The sequence below is a fragment of the Meles meles genome, chromosome 5 (assembly GCF_922984935.1).
Source record: "Meles meles chromosome 5, mMelMel3.1 paternal haplotype, whole genome shotgun sequence".
NCBI classification, from domain to species: domain Eukaryota; kingdom Metazoa; phylum Chordata; class Mammalia; order Carnivora; family Mustelidae; genus Meles; species Meles meles.
This window is the reverse complement of record NC_060070.1, coordinates 15,693,269-15,719,498: the sequence shown is the minus strand read 5'-3', so window position 1 is coordinate 15,719,498 and position 26,230 is coordinate 15,693,269. Positions and strand designations below refer to the sequence as shown.

The window sequence follows — 26,230 nt, the reverse complement described above, 5'->3', positions numbered from 1 at the left end:
AAAGCGTATCACAGGAAAATTATTTTCCAATACATTTGAACATACTTGGCCCCAGGTTCAAGAAGATGTACCTCTAGGCAAGCTGGTTACTTCCACGTATCCGTGGGAGGCCAGATCTTGAGAGAGAGTCCCGAGATGGTATTCATCTGCGGTCGCAAACGCTGTGCAGTGCATCAGGTCCTGTGTGGGCGACATCAGCATGACACGGGTTACCAAGAGGTTAAACTGACGGCGATCACCTCCCAGGACTCCATTTGGCAAAGTAAACTCATGAGAGTTTTCATCAAAGCTCTCAAAGGCTCATACAGGGAACACAATGAGGGTGAAGAGAAAGAAGGGACAGGGAGATGGATTTCAGCCCAGTCTATGAGGACTTTCTCCTGCCAGCTGCCAAAGAGATGTAACGGGCCATCCCGAAAACAGAGCTGCTCCCCCGTGGTGGTGGTGTAAGTGCAGATTGAACAAAAGATACGGAGAGGGTTAAAGCATCATACGGCCCTGGGTGGAATGATCTTTACGGTTTCTCCAAATCTGTGTTTCCATGATTTTTTCAGAGCAACGTTATTATTGTATTTTTAAGATTTTATTTATTTGATAGAGAGCACAAGCAGAGGGGGGATGGCAACAGGCAGAGGGAAAGCAGGCTCCCTGCTGAGCAGAGACACCCCCCCCCCCCAAACACAGGGCTCTATCCCAGGACCCTGGGATCATGACCTGAGCCGAAGGCAGACGCTTAGCCGACGGAGCCCCCCGGGTGAGCCCATCATAGCAGCATTATTATTTGAGGCCATGTGATAATTTGTCAATAGTCTTGTACAGCAGAGAGGACTTTACATCTACGAAGGAAGTACAGAACTTTTACGCTGGTTACTATGAAACAAAAAGTTGTGTTTATCTGATGCTGTGTCCGGGTTTCGTTAGTGCATGGAGGCTTGTCTGTGTACACACATGGACACCTGTGCTGTGTGTGTGCAGCACACGGATGGTAAGGGGCGTGGCACAGCACAGTGGTTCTGTCTCACTATAAGTCACAACCCATCAGTGGGACCTGCTACCAATCTACTTGGTCCAAACCAGCTTTTAAAAAGAATTAAAGGGGCTCCTGGGTGGCTCAGAAGGTTAAGCCTCTGCCTTAGGCTCAGGTCATGATCTCAGGGTTCTGGGATTGAGCCCCGCATCAGGTTCAGCAGGGAGCCTGTTTCCCCCTCTCCCTCTGCCTCCTCTCTGCCTGATTGTGGTCTCTCCCTTTCTGTCAAATAAATAAATAAAATCTTTAAAAAAAATAAAAAGAATTAAATACAACAAAATAGAAAATATTACCATACATCATTCGGAGCACAGGTAAATGTTATTTTATGAAGTTTTTTTTTTTGGTCACATATGCATATCTAAGTACGTATAATATAAAATATATTTCTCACTAGAGGATGAAGTCCATTAAGTTCAAAAGCTATTGGCAAAGGTTTCATGAGGTTGGTACAGAATCTGAACAGATTTTAAGAAAAAAAATCAGGATGACAAAATACTTGCTTATAGCATTGTTGTGAAATTTAACTTAATTTTTTAAAAGATTTTATTTATTTATTTGACAGACAGAGATCACAAGCAGGCAGAGAAGCAGGCAGAGAGAGAGGAGGAAGCAGGCTCCCTGCTGAGCAGAGAGTCCAATGTGGGGCTTGATCCCAGGACCCTGAGCCAAAGACAGAGGCTTTAACCCACTGAGCCACCCAGGCGCCCAAGACTGTTGTGAAATTTTAAAAAGCTGATGAATGTCCATTGCTCAGAATCACGGCTAGCACAAATGGTCAATATGTGTGAGATTATAGTTATCACTATTACGGGTATGGGTATGTTTAAACCATCAAGATTTATGGGAGGCGAAAAAGTTTACCAAGTAATTTACATCTGAATTTTCGTATGTTCATAATTTTGTATTTCCGACCAGAACATGAGTGATTCTATGGTCACGTGATGCATATGCTGCTTTGGCCCACCACTGGCTAAAAGAGGTTTATGAGTCACTGAATCAAAATTTACTCCTAGGAGTTACTCATCTCAGCATTAAACCCTTTCCCTTTCTGTTACATTCCCAGTACAGAGTTTCAGAAAAGTAGTATATTAATTCCTTCCCCTCTCCCATGTTTGTTACCTAACTCCTGGCCCCATCACAAGAAATGGCCTAACCCTGCCTAACCCTTTTCCTTAACCCGTTATGCCGTTCTCACGTGTGGTTTAAAAAGTAGCAGAGGGATAAACAGAGGACCCGAGGAAACACACAAACTGAAAAACCTAACATCAGTCAAAGATCCCGTCATCACCAAAATGATTTTAACTCAATTGGGGGGGAAAAAAAAGGAAAGTCAGACAAGCGAAACTGCTCTCGAATGTGAGGATAAATGAATGCAGGCAGTCCTCCTTCTGCAGGAAGGTATCTGATAAGCCGATTCCCAGAGTCACTGGGAATCAACCTGCAGATAAACCATATGGATTCATACGTTCATACAGGAAGAGCTGACCGGACGGACATGGGATTTAAGCTGGATGAAAGAGAGGAATCCTGGTAACAGGCATCAGGAAAGGCCACAGTGGGCAAGCTCGGCTCTGCAGGAGACCCAGCGAATTTACTGAGGTTTGCAAGCAAAAGCACAGTAGGTTGGGCCGCACGTGAGGATGACTTCTGTGACTACTACAGCTGACGCGCTTTGTCTGGGCTGGAGGTAGAAGAGCGGGAAGCACAAAAAAGGTAAGAGATGAGCAGAGGGGTGCCCGGGGGGCTCAGTCAATTAAGTGTCCAACTCTTAATCTCAGCTCGGGTCTTGATCTCTGGGGCATGAGTTCAAGGACCTGCACTGGGCTCCAGGCTGAGTATGGAGCCTACCTAAAAAAACTAGGGCACCTGGGTGGCTCAGTTGGTTAACCGTCTGCCATGGGCTCAGGTCATGATCTCAGATCTCAGGTCATGAACCAAGAAAACATCTGGTTTCTGCTCAGTCCTGGGATAGAGCTCTGAATTGGGCTCCCTGCTCAGTGGGGAGCCGCTTCTCCCTCTCCCTCTGCTGCTCCCCCTGCTGCATTCTAGCTGTCAAATAAATAAATAAAATCTTAAAAAAAAAAAAAAGGACCCTTAAAAAAAAAAAAAAGAAAAAAGAGAGAGAGAGAGAGATGAGGAGATAAGAGGACCCCAGCCCAAGAACTATTCCAGTGAATGATCTTCCCATAACTGTACTGAAAGTAGCAGAGGCCAACTGTGTCTAGAATCAGAACTGCAACCTGGCAGCTCAGAGAACTAGCCAACTCAAAGGGTGACCCATCTAGTGTTGTTGTTTTCTTAAAAAAGATTTTATTTATTTATTTGTCAGAGAGAGAGAACACACAAGTAGGGGAGCAGCAGGCAGAGGGAGAAGCAGGCTCCCCGCTGAGCAAGGAGCCCCATGCAGAACTCGATCCCAGAACCCTGGGACCATGACCTGAGCTGAAGGCAGATGCTTAACCCACTGAGCCACCCAGATGCCCCCCATCTAATATTTTTAAGATTTGAATTTGCCATAACAACAAATTGAGATTTCACACAAAACCCAGATTTCCACCAACTTTTTTTTTTTTTTAAGATTTTATTTATTTATTTGACAGAGAAAGATCACAAGTGGATAGAGAGAGAGGGAAGCAGGATCCCTGCTGAGCAGAGAGCCCGATGCGGGACTTGATTCCAGGACCCTGGGATCATGACCTGAGCCGAAGGCACCACTGAGCCACCCAGGTGCCCTTCCACCAATTTCTGATCAAGCAGGAGGTCTGGCAATGATCAACTGAGGTTGAGGCAGGGGTCCCCGTTCCCCAGCGCACCCAGAACCCCCCACTCCCTGCTGTCTCCTGCCTGCCCCACCATCATGTGTTACTGACCAGACTCGTCCAAGCACTACTGCGTACTCTCAAGGATGGGACAAGGCAAGGCATTCAGTCACCCCTTCCAACGAGAAAACACACTGAACTCCAAAGAGATTAAAAATGAATGTCGAAACACAATTTGTTTTTACTTAGCCATTCTAAGAATTTTTGCAGACTTCCTAGAGATTGTCACCTTTCCTTCTCTCGCTGTCTCCTGTTTGGGTTGGCTCTCGGTTCTGGCCAGCCTCACACAGCTCTCCTGGCGTCGCCACACTACGATTCTCTGTACCCTCCTTAAGCATCTCGGATTGCAGTCTCTCTTTAACTTATGGCTTCTTCTAAATGATTCACCAAGTTCTTCAGTTTGAGTTGTTAGATTTTTTTTTTAGTTTTATATCCCTCAAGTTTCAAGACTGTACTCAAATCCATCTGGTAAACGGAAAGAGAGGCCCATGGAGTATGTTGTATTCACATCCCCCACCCCCCACCCCCGTTAATGATATTGTCACATTGTGAAAAGCTTTTGTTTTCATACAAGTTTTTCTCTGGGTTTTTATAATGAATCACATATCTCTATGTAGAGAGAACAAATTTCAGGGTTTAGGATGGGATCAACAACTTGTTCTTAAATAAATGTGCCAAAATAACTTAAAATAGTTACTGGATTTAACACCTAAGCTTAGGCCTTTCTATTTTAAAGTGTTAAAAAAACAAAAACAAAACCCTAAAACCCAAAGCCAAGAAAGCCACAATATGTATTCCATTTTTCTGGCCACAGAAAACATGTTCCAGCAGATGGGGCTAGAAATCTATACATGATTTTTGTTTTAGCGCATCACACACTCTGACGGAACACTTTTCTTGAGAAAGAAAGTTTATTTTTATGCACATTCTAGTACTGAAGAAAATTAACGCATTACTGCAATGTTGTTTCTGTATCACGGAAAGAAAAAATGCATGTTTTTCCTGTTCTGTATAGACTGCAGATAAAAGTTATAAAACACAAATACATTTTACATTACCAGTATAATGCTTTGGCTCTCCAGTTTTCTGACTACCCTCTGTGGCAAGAAAGCCTTTTGAACACAATACACACAGGCATATAGACAAAAAATACACAAAATAGCATTAGCTCTACCATGAGTAATACATTCTGATGCTTTCTATTCCATTTCACTAAAAAATCTCCCAAGAACAGACAGACAACTATGAACAGCCCACTAGTTAACTTTGCAGCACACAGTGGTGCTCCTCTGAAAACCACCAGCAGGCCCCTGGCCCATCCCTATCGTGCCCATCTCCATGCTGCTTGGGGCCGTGGCTGTCATTCTCCAGCATCCTGAGACACAGGACCCATGACCAAGAGGCACTGTCGTTGTCCTGATAAACTACAAGCCCATGGCACATGGGCTGAACATCTTAGTAGGTTAATCTCTGCAAATGACACCAGGTAAAGATTTGATTCCAGGAGAGTGAGCAAGCTCAGGAGCACATGTGGGGGTCCAGACAAAGCACACACACTCTCTGGAACAAGGCAGAGGCCTTCCTGTCTCAGTCCAGAGCAGGAGAAAAGGCTATACCGCCACAAAGCATTCACCAGCCCCACGATGCCCACGTGGCAACGGGGTGCCCCTCCAGCTGGGGCAGATAAAAGCCCGTCTTCTGCTTTGGGGGTACAGTACCTAGTCACACCTTCCTTCATTGAAGGAAGTCAACTATGCAGTCAGAAAAAAACAAAACAAGACAAAACAACACTAATTAAACATGCTCAAGGTCTACTTTTTGGAATCAAGATTTTAAGACAGACATTCTAACCTGTTTTCTGATAGATTCAGAAGGCCTGATCAAGTTTTAAATATTTACATTCCCATTTTTAATGTGGATGACCACGGACACCAAAGATCCCTTTGCCTCCCTTCTCTCTTTTCCAACTTAATAAATATTTATTAAGTATTAGGCACAGTTCTAGGTATTAGCAAGATTAGCAGGCAAAGGGCTTGATCTGGACCTTAAACAGTATTGATCATTTAGAATAGAAATGCAATTGTAGCTGAGAAATTCCCATAAACCTCTTAACAGTGAATAAAAAAAACCCGTCGACCCTCAAAGGCTAAAGAAGCAAAACCTCTCACTTTTTTCTGACTGTACCTTGCCATGCTATTTTACTACTCCATCTCATACAGGCTAATGAGTACTTACCAGTCTGCACAGCTACTAAAAAATGAATTTTTTTATTTGATGACAAATTTCTACAGTCTGAATTTTTCTTTTTTTTTAATTTATTTGACAGACAGAGATCACGAGTAGGCAGAGAGGCAGGCAGAGAGAGAGGAAGGGAAGCAGGCTCCCTGCCAAGCAGAGAGCCCGATGCAGGGCTTGATCCCAGGACCCTGGGATCAAGACCAGAGCTGAAGGCAGAGGTTTAATCCACTGAGCCACCCAAGCGCCCCAAAATGGGCTTTTTTTTTGCAGTACCGTTCCAACACTGGACTTAACACTAGTCTTCTTCCTCAAAGTTTCCTTAAGTCAATAACTAATCTTTTCATAAACTGTATTTTTATAGTTTTATATGCTTAAACTTTGTCTTTATACATACTATTAATTCTTAAAACTTAGATGTTGATTCCCTAGGGCACCAGTGTGGTTCAGTTAAGTGTCTGAATCTTGATGTCGGCTCAGGTCGTGATCTCAGGGTAGTGAGATCAAGCCCCACTATGGGTGCTGTGCTCAGAAGGGAGTCTGCTGGAGAGTCTCTCTCTCCCCATCCCCTCTCTCTCTGTCCCTTCCCCTACTCACCTGAGTGCGTGCTCTCTCTCAAATAAATCTTTAAAAAAAAGAAAAGATGGTGGTTGCTTTTGGATATCACAGATTTTTTTTTTCAAAGATTTTATTTATTTGACAGATAGAGATCACAAGTAGGGAGAGAGGCAGGCAGAGAGAGAGAGAGGAGGAAGCAGGCTCCCTGCCAAGCAGAGAGCCTGATGCGGGGCTCGATCCCAGGATCCCGGGATCATGACCTGAGCTGAAGGCAGAGGCTTTAACCCACTGAGCCACCCAAGCGCCCCTTGGATATCACAGATTTTACTATTAGGCTTCAAAGGTCTCGTAGCCAGCTCTCCTTGGTTCACAGTAAGGCTGTGCTCCATGGACACCAGTGACTGTGCGAGGGATGATTACAAAGCAGAATGCCACCACCACACGTTTTTACCTCATTCACAGACAGAACTGGAAGGTTGGTCCTGGATGGCTGCCTGGTCCTCGATGCTTTTAGTGGTCTCTTGATGTGCGGAAAGTCTTGTTTAGGAACTAGTGTTTCCGTTGATGGAGATGAGTAATGCCGCTCTAATATTTTTATAAACCACTTAGAACCTAAGAGATTTGGACTGTGAGTCACTTTCCTGTGAGTACCAAAAGATTTCCTGGTTGGAAGGTGCATTTTTTCATCTTGGCAATGTGCACCGTTTAATGGAGAGAGTATGTTTGTATTTGAGATTTTTGGACTCATTTCCAGGACCGGGGACTTACTCAAACCACCAGCTGGTGTCTCAGGAAAGAACAAATCCAAGTTCTGACTTCTCATCGTGGTGCTGCATGTTGTAGTCTCAAATTCTTTCCGTGGCTTTAACGTTCGATGGACAAGTCTTTGGCACTGACATATTTTTGATAAAATACAGTGAGATCCGGCCAGGGCTCTGAACAGTCTGGCTGACATTACCACATCCCAAGCTAAAAGAAAAAGAATTCGAAGTTCAAAGTGTTTTTTTTTCTACATGCTTTCAAATATATACAATATTTTCCTAGGTACTAAACATAGTTCTGTAAAAACATTTGCAAAACAAATACACCTTAACCTAAGTCTAGTAAAAGAATGAGGTTAAAAAAGTAAATACACGTGTAATTACAACCTAGGCTTTTCCAAGTCCAAAGACAACACGATAACCACTGTATTCCATTACCTACCTCTAGAAGGATAAGGACCAGGGCGAGTCACAGCCATGTTTAGAAGCTACTGCCTCCAAAATATCTTAAAAGCTGGAATTCTGTGTTTAGTTCTAGTCCAACTAGCTATTATAGTTCACCTTTAATTAGTACTATTCCTTGCCAATTGAACCAGTGGGTTTTGAAGAAACTAATTATAAAAAATTTTAGAAATTTGTATATACTGGTTCTCCTCTATTCTCTTCTAGGAAATTCTTACCTTGGAAACTAAAGACTGCCTTCATACAGAGGCCACGCAGAGCACTAAGACAAACAACGCAAAAGGAACAGGACAAACATGAAGTGTGTTTTCTCTCTGTCTTTGCAGAGGAAGACAGATGTAGCATTTAAGGTATCTGACACACACACACACAAAATTTAGGTTTTGTTCAAAACTGGGCCACATCTCAGGAAAGTTAAATTTTAATTGCACAAATTACATTTAAAGGTTAAAAGTATATTAGATTGTTAATTACTCTAAAAGCTCTGCATAAGCTTTGTTGGTGTGTTATCAACAATTATAACCTCATAGGATCGGTTTCAAGCATTCCACTCCGAACTCCATGTCTGGTCTTTAAAAACGCACTCCTCTTCCTCAATTCCAACAATGTTTGAACCCCAACAGGACCAAACAATCAATGATCCGAACAAACAGCCTGTTACTGCCCCTCGTTCCCCACTCCTCACTTCCGCCATGCTCAGTATACATTCTGTGGTCCACCGCCTCTCTTCCCCCCACATACCCCGAATCCCTTGCATCCCTTTCTCTTCCACATGCCCATGTGACATCACATCCACCGAAATTAAATATAAGTCACCTAATATGTGCCTGCCTCTGAACGTGGCCACAGACAACCAACCAACCAACCAACCATGCCAACTGGTCTCACTTTAAAATCATGGCCGCCTCCTTCAGGAGCGCCTTTCACAGGGCTCAACACCCATAACCCATTTCCCTACCAGAGTCTACCCTGTGCTCTCTCCTCAGGCCTCCACTGCCTCCTCTTCCCTTCTCATTCTTGAATGACCTTGCTTCCTCTTTCATGGGCAGAACAGAAGAGAATTTCCACAAGCTCTCACCACGATCCACCTGCCCAATGACTGCTTCTGTGCCTATGTATTTGGTCTTCCATTCTGCTGCCACAGATGAGCTGCCCTGGTCCCATCAGGAACCAGGTCGTCCATGTGCACCCCAAGTCTCAGCCCTTCCTGCCTCTAGCAGGAATGGTTAAACCCTCCTTTCCTCTTTCGTGCTATTTGTTTTTCCTTCTTTCCAGCACATATATATATGCCGGAAAAAAGTCTTAATATATGTATGTGTATATATATACATACATACATATACACATATATACACATACATATATACGTATATATGTATATATAAAGTCTTAATATATATACATGTGTATACAAAATATATATATAAAGTCTTAAAATATATATGTTTTAAGACTTTATCTATCCCAGAGAGAAAGAGAGCAGGATGAAGAGCAGAAGGAGCGGGACAAGAAGACTCCATGCTGAGCACAGAGCCTGATGCAGGGCTTGATCTCAGGACCCTGAGCCGAAACCAAGAGTCAGATGCTTAACTGACTGAGCCACTCAGGTGCCCCTTTCCAGAATATTCTTGTTAGCATATGACTATGCTTTAATTTCTCTCTATCTTATAAAAACAACTCTCCTCTGATCCCATCTTTCCCTCCATACACTATACCTTTGCACTCAGTTCCTTTCCTTTGGAAGTTAATTAATTATCTCTAACTCCTCCGATTTTCTTGAATCCACTTCAATCAGGCTATCATCCCTACCACTTCACCAAAACTCCCTTGGCAAGGTCACCAATGAGTTCCATATTTCTAAGTCCAGTGGTCACTTCCGTCTTCGTTTTAACTGACTTATCGGCAACATTGGATTAGTTGATCACTCCACCCTCCTTCTCCACTTGGCTTCCGGGATAGGACACTGGCCATTGTCCTCCTACCTCATTGGTTGTACCGTCCATCTCTTTTGTGTTTTCCTATCCCCTCAACAATCAAAAGCACCACGGCTCAGTACTTGGGCCACTTTTCTTCTCTATTCTCAGCTCCTTATATGCAACCTACACATTGATGAATAGCAAATATTTATCCCTAAGCCAATATGATGAATAGCAAACATTTATTCTTTTTTTTAAAACATTTATTCTTAAACCACTCTGATAGCATGAAAAACACAACATGCTTAAAACTGAGCTTCTGAAATCTTCCCACAAGTTCTAGTCTTCCCACAGTCTTCCCCACTCACAAAATAGCAACTATATTCTTCGCTAACGGCAAAAACCTACAATCCACCTCGCCTTTTCATTGCTCATACCCAGTATGTCAGCAAATCCCACTGGCTTTATTTGCACCAGGTCTCAACCGACACTGCTACCACCCTGGTCCAAGCTGCTGTCTTTCCATGATTACTGTAGCAGCCACCTAACGCGTCTCCTGCCTCTATTCTTTGCCTCCTGCAGATTCTTCTCAACACAGTGACAAAAGTAATCCTCCGAAGACCGATGCCAGATCACATCTTTCTTCTTGCACCAAATTTCATGCTGTCCTCTCCTCTTACTTGAAATAAAAGCCAAAGACCTTAAAATGGATGCACAGTCCTACATTCTCGGACCCTTTATCTCCACCTTCACCTGCTACAGCTCTATGCCTTGTTCATTTTGCTCCAGTCACTCTGGATCTTGATACTTTTTGTACTGGCTGCTCCTTATGCTCTTCTGAGAATCTATAAGGCTCATTCTCTCACCGCCTTCAGATCTTTGCTCCAATAGATCCCACCCAACGAAGTCTTCCCAAACCACTTCATTTAAAATGCACAACTATCTTCCTCTCCTGTTTATTTTTCCACTGCATTGAACATCACTTGAATGCCTTGTATTTCTAATTCATCAATTCATACAACAATGATGAACTGAGTTCCTACCATGTGCCAGACTTTGTCCCAACTGCTAATACATATGAAAACAAAACAGACAAAAATCCTTGACTTTTGAAACTTACACCACATTGGAGATGACAGAGTATCATCTCAGTGATGATGCTGGGTGAGTAAAATATATGTTAAGCAGGGACAAAGCTAGGGGCGCCTGGATGGCTCAGTCGGTGGAGCCTGGGGCTCTTGATCTCCAGGCTGTGAGTTTGAGCCCCAGGTTGGGTGTAGAGATTATAAATAAATAACTAAATACTTTTTTAAAAATAGTGACAAAGCTAAAGGAGAAAACAGAAGAGGAAAGAATAGATTTCTCTCTCCCTTCCGTAGAATGCAAACTTCTTGAGGACAAGACTTTTCTTCCTTCCATGCTGTGTCTTCTGTGATCACAGTACCCAGTATACAGCAGGTATTCAACTCCTATTTTCTGAATGAAATACAAGGCAGCTACTCACTCAGTGGGCACATTTCCTACTTCTTAACAGTAATATTAAATAAGAAAACAGTATTAGCCAGGTTACGATTCAACAGATAAGGGGCGCTCATCTTTGGGAGCATGCCTTCCAATTCCGTAAGCTCACCTTTTTTTTTTTTTTTTTAAATCTTTGCGGTAAGCGTTATGCACTGGCTCAGAGAAAGGTTCAGTAAGGGTTTATGGATTGCGTGCTTTTCCACTCCCAGCTAAGTCGACCAATGAACACCGCAGCGGTTCCGGTGAAACCTGTGACCCGAGCGGTTCAGAGTGGCCGGGATCAAAGGTGAGGACCGCTGTGAGGGCCCGTACAAGCTGGCTAGGGAAAAGCTGTGCACTAACCTCTCCGCCGGAAAAGAAGAGGGATGTGCCAGGTGCACAAGCTTCCGCGACCCGGCTGCAGGTCAGATACAACAGCGCTTCCCGAACCTCCCGCTTCCCGCAGCCTGCACTGCAGATCCGGCGACCCTCCCAGCGCCCGCACTGCGCAGGCGCACAGAACCCAGGCCCGGGAGAGCGTGAGCCGCCGGGTGCACGTGACTGCCGGACCACGTGACCCGCGTCGCCGCGACCTTTTCCGCTCCCTAGTGCCTGGTACCTCCCGGTCCCTGCTAGCTTCCGCCTCCGCCCGCTTCCTTATTCCGCTGCTGTCGTCGTCCTCAGCTGTCCCCGCCCTCGTCCCCGGAAGATGTCGCTCTCCAGCCCGGCAGGCCGTTGTTTGTCTCTTGCAAGGGCACCAAATAAAGTTTCTTCATTCAAACGCATTTTTTTAACCCATGCTCCGCCCTTTCCCAGCCCCTCCTTGGAGCCGGAACCGCCTGTCTCGCGGCAGCGGGTACGACGTGAGCGTCGGCGCCGGCACCCGCGCTGCGGAGGTGATGGCCGGACCTCCGGCGTCTCTCTCGGGACGGGACGAAGGGTTCGTGTCTCTTTCCTCGCCCGGTCCCTCCGCTGCTCTTCTTCTCCCCGCTTCTGCGGAAAGCCGGGCCTCGTCGGGAACGTCTGGGTAGCCATCAGGGGAGTTGCGGCGGGCCGGGGGCGCCCGGTCCGGTCGTTGGGCCCCGCTCCCCGGCGCCACGGCTCGGCTTCCTCCTGCCGGCGGGGAGCGAGGCGGCCCGGGCAGGGGGCCGAGTCCTCTGACTGCGGCTGCCCGCCGGGATCCGGGCTCCGGGCTCGGATCGGCTTCGAGCTTTCTCTTTGACTACTGGGAGCGGACAACGCACCGGGCCGAAATCCTCGGGTCACCCTGCTTCTGTCTCCTGTCCTTGTTCAGGCCTTTTAGTAGACTTATGTTAGAATTTATGGCGAACAGTTAACTTGTCTTTGAAGTGATCGGATTCTGTTTTGTTTTGTTTTGTTTTACTCGTGACCGTCGTGAGAGTTTGTGCCTCCTCTCTCCCCCTTTCAGGGTGTTCCAGCGGCATGGCTTTAATCATCTTTTATTTCCTTTAATAAACGCACTTTCGGAGGCCTCCTTTTTCTGCAGAACTTAGGAATCTCGGATTTACTGAGAAATGTCTTTTCCTACTGCCGTTGAGATTAATTCGTGATCTCACTATCAGTGCCTGGAGGTTCTCGCTTTTTACGTGTCATATCACGGATTTCTAGATAAAAGTTGTGGACGACCATAAAAAATAAGTATTTGTATAAATTGGATGGCGAAATTTGTATTTTGAGATATGTCTTACAAAATATTGCAAAAAAAAAAAAAAAAAAGGAGGAACTGGAGGAAATTGACCTTAACCCGAGTAGGTTGAGGCTGGAGAGGCACCAATGGCCCAGAATTTGAACAGGCACTCATTCAGCTATGCAAAATATAAGGGAGTGTGTGGAACCTTAAATTTTGAGCTATAAGTTCCTCTGGCTCTCCCTTAGTCCTGGCCTCGGACTTTACCTTTCCAGCTGCAGTTCTTTGAGGAAACTTAGGAAATTTAGTACTCTTGACCCTTAAACAAGGTGGGGGTGGGTGGAGGTTAGGGGACCCAAACCCCTCCTTTCCTCTTTTTTTGGAAAATCTGCATATAACTTCTGACTCCCCCAGAACCTGACTACTTACTGTGTTTTGTCTCTGGTGATCTGAAGATATAAATGAACTGATAGCTAAGTTTTGTGCTCTAAAAATGCACAGAATTTCATTACTTCCTGAAGTGTTTTTTCTAATTGAATCATATGCATTTGCTTAAAAATTAGTTATATATAAAATGGTAATCTATAAATCTTAATTTTTGTATGCCTAAAATCCAGAGTACTGTAATTTTTTTTCCTTTCTTTAATTCAAGTATGCTCAAGTTTTTCCTCCAGATTTTTTCATTCTTTGACAGTTCTGGAAACTCTTCGGATTTTTTGGTTGGGAGAGTGCGATGGTAACATGCCTTAATTTTGTTTGGGGGCAGAGTAGGATGGATGGAGTCATTGTGCAGGTAGAGAAGGCAGGAGAGAAAACCTTTGAAGAGAATTAAAATTGGTTAAGAAATATAGACTAAGAGAAAAGCAGGTTTGTAAATATCTTTTATTCCTCATGTTCTAGCACATTAGAGGCTTTCACATGTTGTTACATCTGTTGCCTCATTCATCTAAGTATGTGAAGTCACTTAGTAAGTAATAAACCCGGAACAAGAGCCTGTTTGAAGTTTAGTATATTTTATCCTATATTTTTTTAAGGATAAATCCTTTTTCTGTCCTATCACATTGTTAAGTCAGTTTCTGATTCAAGAAAATAAAAGGAAGATAATGGGAAAGAAAAGAACCATGGAACAGTCTGAAGGGGAGAATCTGGGACTAGAAGCACCAAGAGTGTTTAGCTTTCCTGACATGTAACACCAGAGACGTTTTCAGATTTTCTTGTCTTAATATAATAGTCAGACAATGGTAGCTTCCTTTTTTAATGCTTGTAAGAAAAGGAATTTTAATTCAAATGAAACTGGAAGATGGCCAACCTGCTGGTATTAACGCTAAGTAATATACTATGTATGTGACTCTCTTTTCTAGATCGTTTGCGTATCTTACAATTAAAGACAGAATACCACAGATCCTAACCAAGGCTATTGATACATTGCATCGACATAAAAATGAATTTTTTGAAAAACATGGAGAGGTAATCTTGTGTTTTCACTTTAATTTTTTGTTAACACTAGTAGAAACACAATAGTAGTTTTCCATCTTTGGTAAGGATCGTTCCTCCTCTAGAGAAGAGCTCTGGTTCCTTAGAAGAAGCTTAAACAAACAAAAAAGGTGGAATAGGTAAGACAGGATAACATGTGTGTTCTTTGATTTGCAACTTAAGAATTCTGAATTTCAGTGTTTATAATTGTAAAAGACATAAAATGTAGCTTTGAAATCTGTTTTTTTTTTTTCCTTTCTTTAGGACCTTAAAATTGTGTTATCCTAGAGGACTTATTCCTATATAAATTAACTGTTTACCTATGTAAATTATATATTGAAATTAGATTATTCACATATTTTTAAGCATTTAAAATTTTTTTCATGTTTCTGCAGAAAGGCACAGAAGCTGAAAAGAAAGCAATTTCTCTTCTTTCTAAATTACGAAATGAATTACAAACAGATAAACCAATAATCCCTTTTGTTGAGAAGTTTGTTGATACTGACATATGGAATCAGTACCTAGAATATCAACAGAGTCTTTTAAATGAAAATGATGGAAAACCCAGGTGGTTTTACTCACCTTGGTTGTTTGTAGAATGCTACATGTATCGTAGAATTCATGAAGCAATTATCCAGAGGTAAGTATATAACATCAAATAATAAATGTTTAGATGACTTGATGCTTTTTTGAAATTTTAAAATGATATGTGTAAAAATAAAAAGCCAGAATTCAGTTCAGCAGATATTAACAGCAGTATCGGATGTTTCTGCAAATGTTACTGATGTAATAGATTCTTGGCAGTTATAACCCAATTGCGAGAATAGATGTAAGGGGAAATATTGGAGGGTGCCTGGTTGGCTCAGTTAGTACAGCATGCCACTCTTGATCTCAGGGTTGTAAGTTCCACCCCTACATCTGGTATTGAGGTTATTAAAAATGAAATATTATAAAAGATACAATATCTGAAGTGGGAACTTAAGATTAAAAACTTTAATTTTAAGAATTAAAAATCCTTTTTTTTTTTTTTAAGATTTTATTTATTTATTTGACAGAGAGAAATCACAAGTAGACAGAGAGGCAGGCAGAGAGAGAGAGAGAGAGGGAAGGAAGCAGACTCACTGCTGAGCAGAGAGCCCGATGTGGGCCTCGATCCCAGGACCCTGACTTACTTTTAGAGTAAAGCAAATTGTATTAAGCAAAAAGTGTTCATTTGAAAAAATTATTTCGGTGAAACAAGATAGGACAAAGGAAGCACATTTTGTTTATAAAAAAGATAATATGTCAGTTAGTTTGGGGTAAGGAGTCAACAGAACAGTGAATCACGACAGTGTTTTTTGCACTGTCTTCATTAATTTTTAGCCCTTTTTTTGATGGCTAGAATGGAGACAGACTTTAAAAATTAAACACATATGAAAATCACTTTTTATAGGCTTCTTTATACTAATTTAATTTTTCCTAGGAAAATTCTGATACGGAATTGATTTAGAGAGTAGAAGAAAATGTAATGTGGATCATCCTATTAGGTCACTGGTTACAAAGCTACAGGTTTGCTAGATAAGAGGAGTTCTTTGGAAGCTGTCCCTAAAAATAGGAAAGAATAATTAAAAGCAATTGATCAAAGCAGCACTAATAGTAAAATAAAAAAAATTATTTGGGGAAACAGTTTGAGTGTATTCCTTAGCTTTTTCTGTTTTAATCTTTAGAAATTATTTTTTAAGTTAAAATTCTATTTTAAGATTTTGTTTAGTTTGAGAGAAACAGTGCAAGTGTGAGGGAGAGGGGCAGAGGGAGAGGGAGAAAATCTCAAGCCGACTCCGTGCTCAGCAGGGGCCCGACGCAGGGCTTGATTCCAGGGTCCTGGGATCATGACCTGAGCTGAACTAAGAGATGCTCAACTAACTGCGCCACCGCGGCTCCCCTAGAATTTATTTTTTAAAGTCACAACTTATTTTTGCTGAATAAGTGTATTTAATGAAATTAATTGATTGTGTCTCACCCTGCACCCACTGTTGAATAAATAAACATATTTTAGAACTTTTTCCCTGAAAGCAAAATACGCTCTCAAATATCTGGCACGTGGGAGGCATCTGAGCGAGACGATAGCCACTCCTGGAGCTGTCGTGTATTGAGCACCAGCTGTGTTCCAGTGACTTTGCAGCCCAGTGAAGTGTAGACGTTCTGTGGTTCCCGCCGAGGAAGTCGAGGTCTGATGCTGCTAATCGGTTGCCCAGGGTTACATGGCTAGTCAATGGTGTAGCCAGTACTTGACCCTGGTCTATGTAAATCAGCTTAGAGCCCTCATTAAACCATCTTTTTCCAAGTGGTAGATTTGGATGTCTGTCAAGGACAAAGGTGAGTGAAATTCTGGCTGATGGTTTTATAATTCTAGAAAACATCCATGGTATGAACCGAAGCTGCCAAAGTGTTGAAACACGGGGTGGCTCCCTGCGTGGGGTTGGAGGGGTTTGGAAGTTAGAAAGGTAAAAGGAATATGTTTCTGAGTTTGATTTTAGAGGTAGATTGGTTTCAGAATTAAAAAAATACTAGGGTGGAAGTTTATAAACCTGGCTACACATTTATAACCCAGTTGGGGAGGACTTTTTTTCTTAACATGAAGGGTTTGAAATAATTTTATTAAAATAAACCCTGATGGTTTACTTTGTCTGCGGTGGGACCTTTTCTTTACATGCCTCAGGGTGATTCTGCACGTCCTGTCTGGATTGATAGGCACAGGTTCGGGAACAGCTTGTTAAAAGGGGTCAAGGGATGATGTAGCTTTAAGTTGCAGGAACAAGGATGTTAGTCATGAATGTGGAACTCTCCTCAGGTGATCCCTGTGGCAGACGCTCAAAGTCAGGGAATTTTTATCAGAATCAGGTTTTAGGTCAGTGTAAGGAAGAAATATCCTATAGTAGAACTAGTACTGAAAGTTTTTAAATGTCCATTTCTTTTTTTTTTTTTTAAGATTTATTTGTTTGACAGAGATCACAAGTAGGCAGAGAGGCAGGCAGAGAGAGAGGAGGAGAAGCAGGCTCCCCGCTGAGCAGAGAGCCCGATGTGGGACTCGATCCCAGGTCCCTGAGACCATGACCTGAGTCGAAAGCAGAAGTTTTAGGCCATTGGCCCACCCAGGCACCCCTAAATGTCCATTTCATAGGTGGAATTCCTGTCCTGGGCCAGTGATAGCTCCAGTGACTAAGAAGGTTTTGACTTTTCTAGAATCCCAAAGCACTATTATCTTTAAGACAAGTTTATGTTGATTTTGTCCCTTATGCAGAAATAAAATTTTCTTTGTCAAGGTGTATGTTTTAGTTTTTTCAGTGTTAAATGGTTGAGTAATCTAAATTAAGACTCAAAAGGTCAGCCATACACAAAATTTAAATATAGTAAGTAAATATACTTCAGATATTGAAAAATGAAAGTATGGAGAAAACAGACATTTTACAACTTTTATTAAAGTATAATATGCATCCAGAACATATCTTAAGTGTTCGGCAGTCTTTACCAGAATGCGCTTATGTCCCAAGCACCCAGGTCAAGAGGCAGAATCCTCGCATATGGCCCCTTTTGGTCCTGCCATTCCTGCCCCTCAAGGATAACAGTATCCTCACCTGCGTTAGTTTTGCCAGTTTTTAAACTGCGTTTAAATGAAATTATATTGGATATAACTTTATGTCCAGCTTTTTCATTCAGCGTTATGTTGGTGAGATTCATCCATATTCCATATAAACACAGATCCTTTCCACTGCTTTATCGTATTGTGTTACATGAATATATCACAATCTGTTTATTCGGTTTTTGATGGATATTTGAGTAGTTCCTAGTTTGGGGTTTATGAAGAATGCTGCTACAAACCTTCGAACACATGTTTTTCGTGAACAGACTCCTGTCTGAACGACTTCTGTTGGGGGTGCATCTAGAAGTGAATAACCGGGTCATAGATGACGCACATGTACACTTTAGTAGATTCTAAAATAGCAAACATTTTTAAAATCAGAAATCATATATATATGAGTTTACTCTTAAATACAAGGAATAAGGTCATTCTTTTTTTTTTTTTTAAGATTTTATTTATTTGACAGAGAAAAATGTAGCGAGAGAGGGAACACAAGCAGGGGGATAGGGAGAGGGAGAAGCAGGCTTCCCACTGAGCAGGAGTCTGGTGGGCGGGGCTCAATCCCAGGGTCCTGGGATCATGACCTGAGCCGAAGTCAGATGCTTAAGGACTGAGCCACCCAGGTGCCCCAAGGCTCATTCTTAATACGAGGTGTGGCTTTAATGATTTATTAATAAAACATTAAAACAAGGATTGGCAAACTTTTCCTGTAAAGGGCAGGATAGTAAACATTTTAGGCTGTGGGGGCTACCTGGCCTTTGTTGCAGCTACTCAGCTCTGTCCTTGCCGAGCAAAGCAGCCACAGGCAGTACGTAAATGAACAAGTGTGGCTGTGCTCCAATAACATGTTATTTGTGGACACGGAAATTTAAATTTCATGTTTCATAAAATATTCTTTTTTCAACCACTCAGCAATATAAAAATTGTTCTTAGCTTACAGGTCATACAGAACAGGTGGTGGGCCACACTGGATCCGTGAGCTAGTTTGCTGACCCTACACTTGAACCAGTGCTTCCAAATAATTTTTATCTTTTTAAGTCACCTTGAGAGACTGATTTGTTTCAGCAATGCCGTCATTGCCAAAAATATCTTTTAATTCTTTGGAACTTCTTTCAGAGCCAGTGTACAGCCTAAAAAAAATTAGCCTCACTATTTTTTAGTCGTTACTCATTTTTGATGAAAAACAATCTATTACTCCATTTGATTTACACACATCATTCTGCTGAAATCGCTCTGAGTGACTTTGGCTCCAAACTCCAAAGGATAAGGATGTGCTGTCGCTGATAGGACATTCAATAATGTGCCACACGTTCTAAAGAAAATTCTAGAAGTGCTTTGAGGAATAGCAGCATCCTTGGAATAAGGATGTAGCTTCCCAGGGAGACTGGAAGGAGACAGCAATCCAGAGGATGTATGAATTCTGGTATGTGTTTGTTTTTTAAGTCAGTCCCATATCAGTCACATTGTTTTTGTCATAAGGTAGATGACCCTTGGAAAAAGTTGCTACTTAAGAAGATCAGTTGATCTGAATGTCTTTTGTGTCTGGTTCTATAAAGTGTATGATGTTCTTATTTATACCTTGCTAGTTATGTTGTCCTTAGGCCAGTATTAATACTATTTGATCTCTCATAGGATAGCATAAAGCCCCAATACATACATCACCATTGGGCAGAACCCAAAAAACTATATATATGTGGTCAAAATTTGTTATAATAAAATTGACGTTAATATTTTCTGATTTCTTTCAAGTAGTTGTTGGGTTCCCATAGTACTTTGCCATATTGTGTTCAATATTGATATCCATATGTTTGTTTCGTAGAACCCTGCCACACTTAACACCCAAGAAAATGTTTGTTCAACTAAAGCAATTATCTTGAAATTTTGTTTCTTTCTACTTTTGCTCTGGAAACCCTAACTGGATAAATAATTATTGATATATCACTATAATTATTTCAAATTCCAGTAAAATATTTGATTAGGGAACTTCTGACAGTTAACTAAAATGACTTTGGGGATTTATTTTGTGTAATTTGATCAAATTGATTTATTTTATGTATTTTGATAATGATTCATTTTTCTGTAACTTGATTTAGGTTTGATACAGTATCTGTTACCAGTGGTTTTGAGATTAGATGCTTTTACCCTCTTTAAGAAACTGCAATTACCCAAATGTTAAAAAAAAAAAGATACAGAGTTCTAGAAATGTTTCTCCTATGTTTTTCTCCTCCTATAGTCCACCAATTGATGACTTTGATGTATTTAAAGAATCAAAAGACCAAAATTTCTTTGAGTCACGGGAATCTATCATTGCTTTGTGTACTCACCTACAAGAGGTGGTAACAGCCATCGAAGACCTAGATGAAAATCAGCTGAAAGACGAATTTTTCGGACTTCTTCAGGTAAATGTGATAATTAATCTCCCGAGTATATTTGTGTGTTTAAACAGTTAAAAAATAAAGTGGCCTTGATGTAACAACAAAGCATGTGTATATATTGTCATTGAATTTATCATTTTTTTTTTAAGATTTTAGGCAGAGAGGCAGGCAGAGAGAGAGAGGGGGAGGCAGGCCTCCTGCTGAGCAGAGAGCCCGATGCAGGGCTTGATCCCAAGACCCTGGGATCATGACCTGAGCCGAAGGCAGAGGCTTTAACCCACTGAGCCACCCAGGCACCCCTCTTTTTTTATCATTTTAACAATAGTGCTATTCAGGAGCTGCAAATCCAGTTAATCTCTGAAAATGAGTTTGGGAGTCTCTTCAGCTGGAGGTGATTTTAGTGGCACACGAGTCCTCTGGCTTCCTAGCCTCGGTCATTCTTGAGAGAGTACTTCACAGTCGTTTGGCCGGCCTAGGTTGACTTGGACTTGAATGCTGGTTCTGTCATTTACTTGTGTTGGACCTGAGGCAAGTGACCTAATGTCTCTGAGCTCCAGTTTTCTCATCTGTTAGATGAGGATGGCACTGTGTACCTCATGAGAATGGGCGCAGATTCGGTCTCGTCCGCCTGGAGCACAGAGCCTAGGACAGCCAGCCTGCTGTCACCGTCAGGTGGAAACACTCAGGTGGTCAGTGGCCTGTTTATTTATTTATTTTTTAAGATTTTATTTATTTATTTGACAGAGAGGTCACAAGTAGGCAGAGAGGCAGGCAGAGAGAGAGGAGGAAGCAGGCTCCCCGCGGAGCAGAGAGCCCGATGCGGGGCTCGATCCCAGGATCCTGAGATCACGACCCGAGCCAAAGGCAGCGGCTTAATCCACTGAGCCACCCAGGCGCCCCTCAGTGGCCTGTTTAATACGGTTTTATTACATTTCTTCATCAGGCTTGCACTAAGTTTAGTTTTGCATTCTCATCCGAACACATCCGTAAGATGTGTTACTAGAATCAGAACTCTTTGAAAATGTGGGATTTACACAGCAGTATCCCCAGCCCTCATCTCCCAGAAAAAGTTAGGAATGTTTCCAGAAAAAGGCGCCCTTAGGAAATGCCACGAAGAGTGATAAAGCAGGGCGGGAGAATGGGGATGTTGCGGGGGAGATGCAGGTTTAAGTGGGGCTGCCAGGGAAGGGCCCCAGAAGGTGACGGGAAAGCTGCAAAGCAGGTGAGGGAGTGGGTCCCATGCAGGTCTGGGGGAGCAGAGCGTTCCTGCCGGGGGACCTGAGGTGGGAAACTGGCGGGTGCGTGAGGGAAGTTGCAAGGGGATTTTGCAGGACATGAGCAAGGTGACAGGCCTGGAAGGGCCTCGTAAGCAAAGGTAAGATTTCGGTTTTTACTCACACGCTTTACTTATATGCTGTTAGAGGGTTTTCATCAGAGGAGTAACAAGGATTGATTTGTTACAGGGATTACTTCTCAGGACGCACTGAAGGAGTACAAGGCTAGACGGGAAGTCTGTTATTAACGTGACTGAGGGAGGGATGACTGGACCAAGAAGAGGTGTTAAATGTCCCCAGGAATCTGGAAATACTTTGAAAGTAGAGACTGCAGAATCCTGATAAAACTTTGAGGGCAAGCAGAGTAAGCTGCGAGGTGATTCAGAGGGAAAGGCTTATTGAGAGTTCGCAAGAAAAGTTGTCGGGGTATTATTAATAAGCCTGGTTATTTCCCCCAGTTGGAATTGTCCTTTCTGCTTAGTTTAGAATTAAGAAAAGAAAGAAGAAAAGCACTAATATGTCAGTCCTTAACCCATAACTGGCCCATTGCGTCAGGGGACAGTCTTTGAGGATGTCTTTGTCCCATGAGTATATTAAGTTGTGAAGAAAAAGGAAAAGCACTTTGTTTTCTGTCAGTTGAGTGTGGCCAAGTAAAGGAGGCCAGAGTCGCCTTCCGTACTCTTGATGACCAGCAAGTTCACCCGCAAGAAACCACAGTATTTTAGTTTGCAGGGAAGGTCGATCTGTTTTTAGAAGTCCACCGTCCACACAAACATTTCAACGCCTGCTCTGTTGAACTGGATACTGGGCCTGTGAAGGGGAGGAAAACAGACAGTCCTTGGTGTGGTCGAACTTGTAATCTCAAGGGACTTCTGACAGTCAAGTAGTGGCACGACTCAATGTGGAATTACAAACGAAGGTGGTCTGAGGGAAACGTGGGCGGCGGACAGAGACCCGGAGGTCGGCTGAGGGGTGCCGCCGCCCACACGGTTGGGTTTCTGCATCAGATGGACACTTACTATGTAAGCCTCGCCCTTAAAAACATCCATTCATCTTTTTTTAAAAAATAATATTCTTAGAATGTGCATTTTCGTCTTTGAATCACACAAGAGTAGAGTCTGTTTTGGTTCGTATTTATGGAATATTGGGTGTGTTAGTTAAACACACAATTAGTATCATGTCACCTCTCACAGTATGTCTACCGGGGAAGCACTGTAATGTCATTTTTCCACTGTGGGACCTGAGCCTTCGGGACCATAGGTACTTTACCAATGGCTGTTAACTGGAAATGCTGGGATTTGAACCCATGTCTGTTTGATTCTGGAGCATGTACTCCTAAACACGTCCTTTAATGAGCTTAAAGGGGCTCTGTACCTTTTTCTATAAAATAAGCTTGAGTATTATTTCAATTTAAAATGGAGTAAGAGATGATTGGAGTTGGATGGGTCTTCAGTAGACATCAGCTTGCCCACTTTCTTTATTTTTCAAGTAAGAGACCTAAATTCCAGAGAGTTTGCCTGCTCCCAAGGTTATACAACTAGTAAAATAAACAGCAGTTTGGGGAAGAATGTGAGGGAACAGGAAACTTACTTTTCTCTTGACTTTGGATTTTAAAATATACTTTGTAACCTCTTTTTACAGTGTGATCATATTCTAATATCTGCAAGATGAAAATCATTCTGATTTCAGCCGTACAAAGCCGTACAAATTGTTAACATCATTCAAACCAGTTTTTTTTTTAATTTTACATAGTGACCAATTAAATGTTTCATTGTCTTTTTTTTTTTTTTAAGATTTTATTTATTTATTTGACAGAGATCACAAGTAGGCAGAGAGAGAGAGAGGAGGAAGCAGGCTCCCTGCGGAGCAGAGAGCCCGATGTGGGGCTCAATCCCAGGACTCTAGGATCATGACCTGAACCGAAGGCAGAGGCTTTAACCCACTGAGCCACCCAGGCACCCCAAATGTTTCATTGTCTTAACCTTGTTTGTACATCATGATGGGAACAGAATGTTTGTGTTGTTAGAGAAGTTGTAGATCTGATGGATGTTTTATGTTAAGCATGTTGTAGAAATAAATTTTTTGAATAGTTCTAGCAACCTCTCCCCTCCCCCAACATTTTACACAATAGAGTTTTCGTCGGTTATTCAAAAGAAAAGTGAAAGTTTTGTACTTTTTCTTTTTCAGATTTCACTGTGGGGGAATAAGTGTGATCTATCTCTATCAGGCGGGGACACCAGTTCTCAGAAAACCAATATAATTAATTCTTTGGAGGAACTAAAACCTTTGATTTTAGTGAATGACACGGAACATCTTTGGTCACTGCTTATCAACTGCAGGAAAACGAGAGAAAAAGCGTCTATTACCAGAGTAGATATTGTTCTGGATAATTCTGGGTTTGAACTTGTTACAGATTTAGTTTTAGCTGACTTTTTGTTGTCCTCTCAACTGGCTACTGAGATCCATTTTTACGGAAAAACGATTCCGTGGTTTGTGTCTGATACTACTATCCAGGATTTTAACTGGTTGATCGAACAAATGAAAGAGTCTGATGATAAGTGCATGTCCAAATGTGGGGCTGCCTGGGCAACCCATATTAACACGGGCAGATGGGTTTACCATGATCATGTATTTTGGACGCTGCCTCATGAATTCTGCGTCATGTCTCAGGTTGCTCCTGACCTGTATGCTGAACTACAGAAGGCACATTTAATTTTATTCAAGGGTGATTTGAACTATAGGAAGTTGACAGGCGATAGGAAGTGGGAGTTTACTGTTCCATTTCATCAGGCTTTGAACGGCTTCCACCCTGCCCCTCTCTGCAGCATACGGACATTAAAAGCTGAGATCCAGGTCGGGCTGCGGCCGGGGCAGGCCGAACAGTACATGGCCTCTGAGCCCAACTGGCTGACCACTGGCAAGTATGGGGTATTGCAGTTCGATGGTCCACTCTGACTTGCTTTAAGAACTCTTACATTGTGTAGGGAGAGATGACAGACATGTAGCATCCCCCAAAGGAGCGTGTGAATTTAGTCCCATGGCTGCTGTGCATCAGCTCTGGGGAGCGTGGCTTCTCAGTGTTCATTTCCATACGCTCTGGATGCTCTTCTGTTTGGGCTTTTAGCCCCACTCCTTGTTTGGGCAGTAGAGGGATTGAGCTACTTAAAGGTATTTATGTTTATGTTGGAATTTTAGTAACTTATTTCAAGTTAAATGCATAATTTCAAGTGATTTTAATGAACTTATTTTTCATTGGTCAGAAAGTAAAATATAAGACAGTTCTGCCTTTAAAGTTAGTTAACATTCTTTTAATGCTATGATGCATGGTACTTAATATTCTAGGAAGCATGGGATTTTATTTAACTTGTTTTGGGGCTCTAGAACTAAGGGCTCCGTGAAGACAAACATCTTCAATCTTTGAAAAGAGAGGCATTTCTTAGAACTGTGATACTTGAACAATGGAAGTAAAGATTACCTCATAAGTTAATCCTAAATTTTGTCCTCCTTGAACTTCATTTCATTTTAAATAACCTGTTTAATTTACACGCATGTGTATTTTTAGTGACCTGTGGGATGGATAGCGGGAAACCCAAAATTGAACAGAATGTAACAAATGGTATTGGAGAACTGATACCTTTTATGTTCTATTTGTGATATCCATAGCCAACTGAAATATTTTAATACATAAATGCTTTAAATGAACAGGTTTTTAGATTGTTCTGCAGTTTTTTAAAAAAAATGCTTTAGATAGAAAAGATTGTGCATTGAATTTGGAGTACTAAGTTAATTGTTTATATGCTTACCCATTTTTTTGATGACCCCTAGATAGTAGACTCTGAAGTTTCAGTCAATTTGTTTTGAAGCTGAAATCGGTAATAAACCTGGAAATGTTTTCTTGATGATATAATAAAATGAATTATACTAAAAATCTTTTTGGTTTCATTTTCCAATGGGAGAAAGTCAAGAAGGGAAGGTTAAATATGAGGTCTATGTAATAAAGAAACGGAATGTGTATTATACATGTTGCCAAAGCAGTTCTTAAATTCACTTGTAAATGAGGTTATCATCAATGTCCTTGCTAAGTGTTTTTAAAACGTTTTGTAAAATGTTTATATAAAGCTGAACATTTTGAATTTACTCTTATCTGTTTAAAATGTTAAGTCACTAAAATACTGAGCCTATTAGAATTGTCTGTAGATACTTGACATAAGTCAGAACACGACTGTATACGTTTACTGACTTCATAGCCACAGTGTGAGCTATGGTGTAATATATTACAGTTTCCAGAGCAATGGATTTCTATCCATTTTCATCATGTTTGGTTAAGACATGAAATTAGGATTTGTGAAGAAATAGTTCACCCCCTCCTTTAAGAACAAGGAAGCAAATGAGCAAGCAAGTAAAGTGGACCATGGGAGAGGAAGTCGGTTCAAGATGGACTTCTTAAAAAATGCTTAGCAGGGTTAGGACCCACCTGTAGTTTACCCGGTTGACTTTTTTAAAAAGATTTTATTTACTTATCTGACGGGGAAATCACAAGTAGGCAGAGAGGCAGGCAGA

General features: G+C 41.9%; 2 protein-coding genes across 2 annotated transcripts in view; one reads left to right on the top strand and one right to left on the bottom strand.

The window, feature by feature from the left end:
- The window catches only part of RMND1 (required for meiotic nuclear division 1 homolog), a 39,741-nt gene extending 27,941 nt beyond the window's left edge, over nt 1-11,800 (bottom strand). The window contains exons 1-3 of the mRNA XM_046005629.1: nt 11,645-11,800; nt 7,094-7,611; nt 72-180 (exon numbers count right to left, since the gene is read on the bottom strand). Coding sequence (XP_045861585.1) covers nt 72-180; nt 7,094-7,597 — 613 coding nt within the window. The 5' untranslated portion in view covers nt 7,598-7,611; nt 11,645-11,800. The remainder of the gene's footprint in view (nt 1-71; nt 181-7,093; nt 7,612-11,644) is intronic.
- Nucleotides 11,801-11,998: 198 nt separating this feature from the next.
- Nucleotides 11,999-25,719, top strand: ARMT1 (acidic residue methyltransferase 1). The gene is made up of 5 exons (XM_046005639.1): nt 11,999-12,221; nt 14,291-14,396; nt 14,798-15,042; nt 20,255-20,420; nt 23,858-25,719. The coding sequence occupies exons 1-5, from the start codon at nt 12,079-12,081 to the stop codon at nt 24,623-24,625; spliced, it is 1,428 nt and encodes a 475-aa protein (XP_045861595.1). The 5' UTR covers nt 11,999-12,078; the 3' UTR covers nt 24,626-25,719.
- The last annotated feature ends 511 nt before the right edge of the window (nt 25,720-26,230 follow it).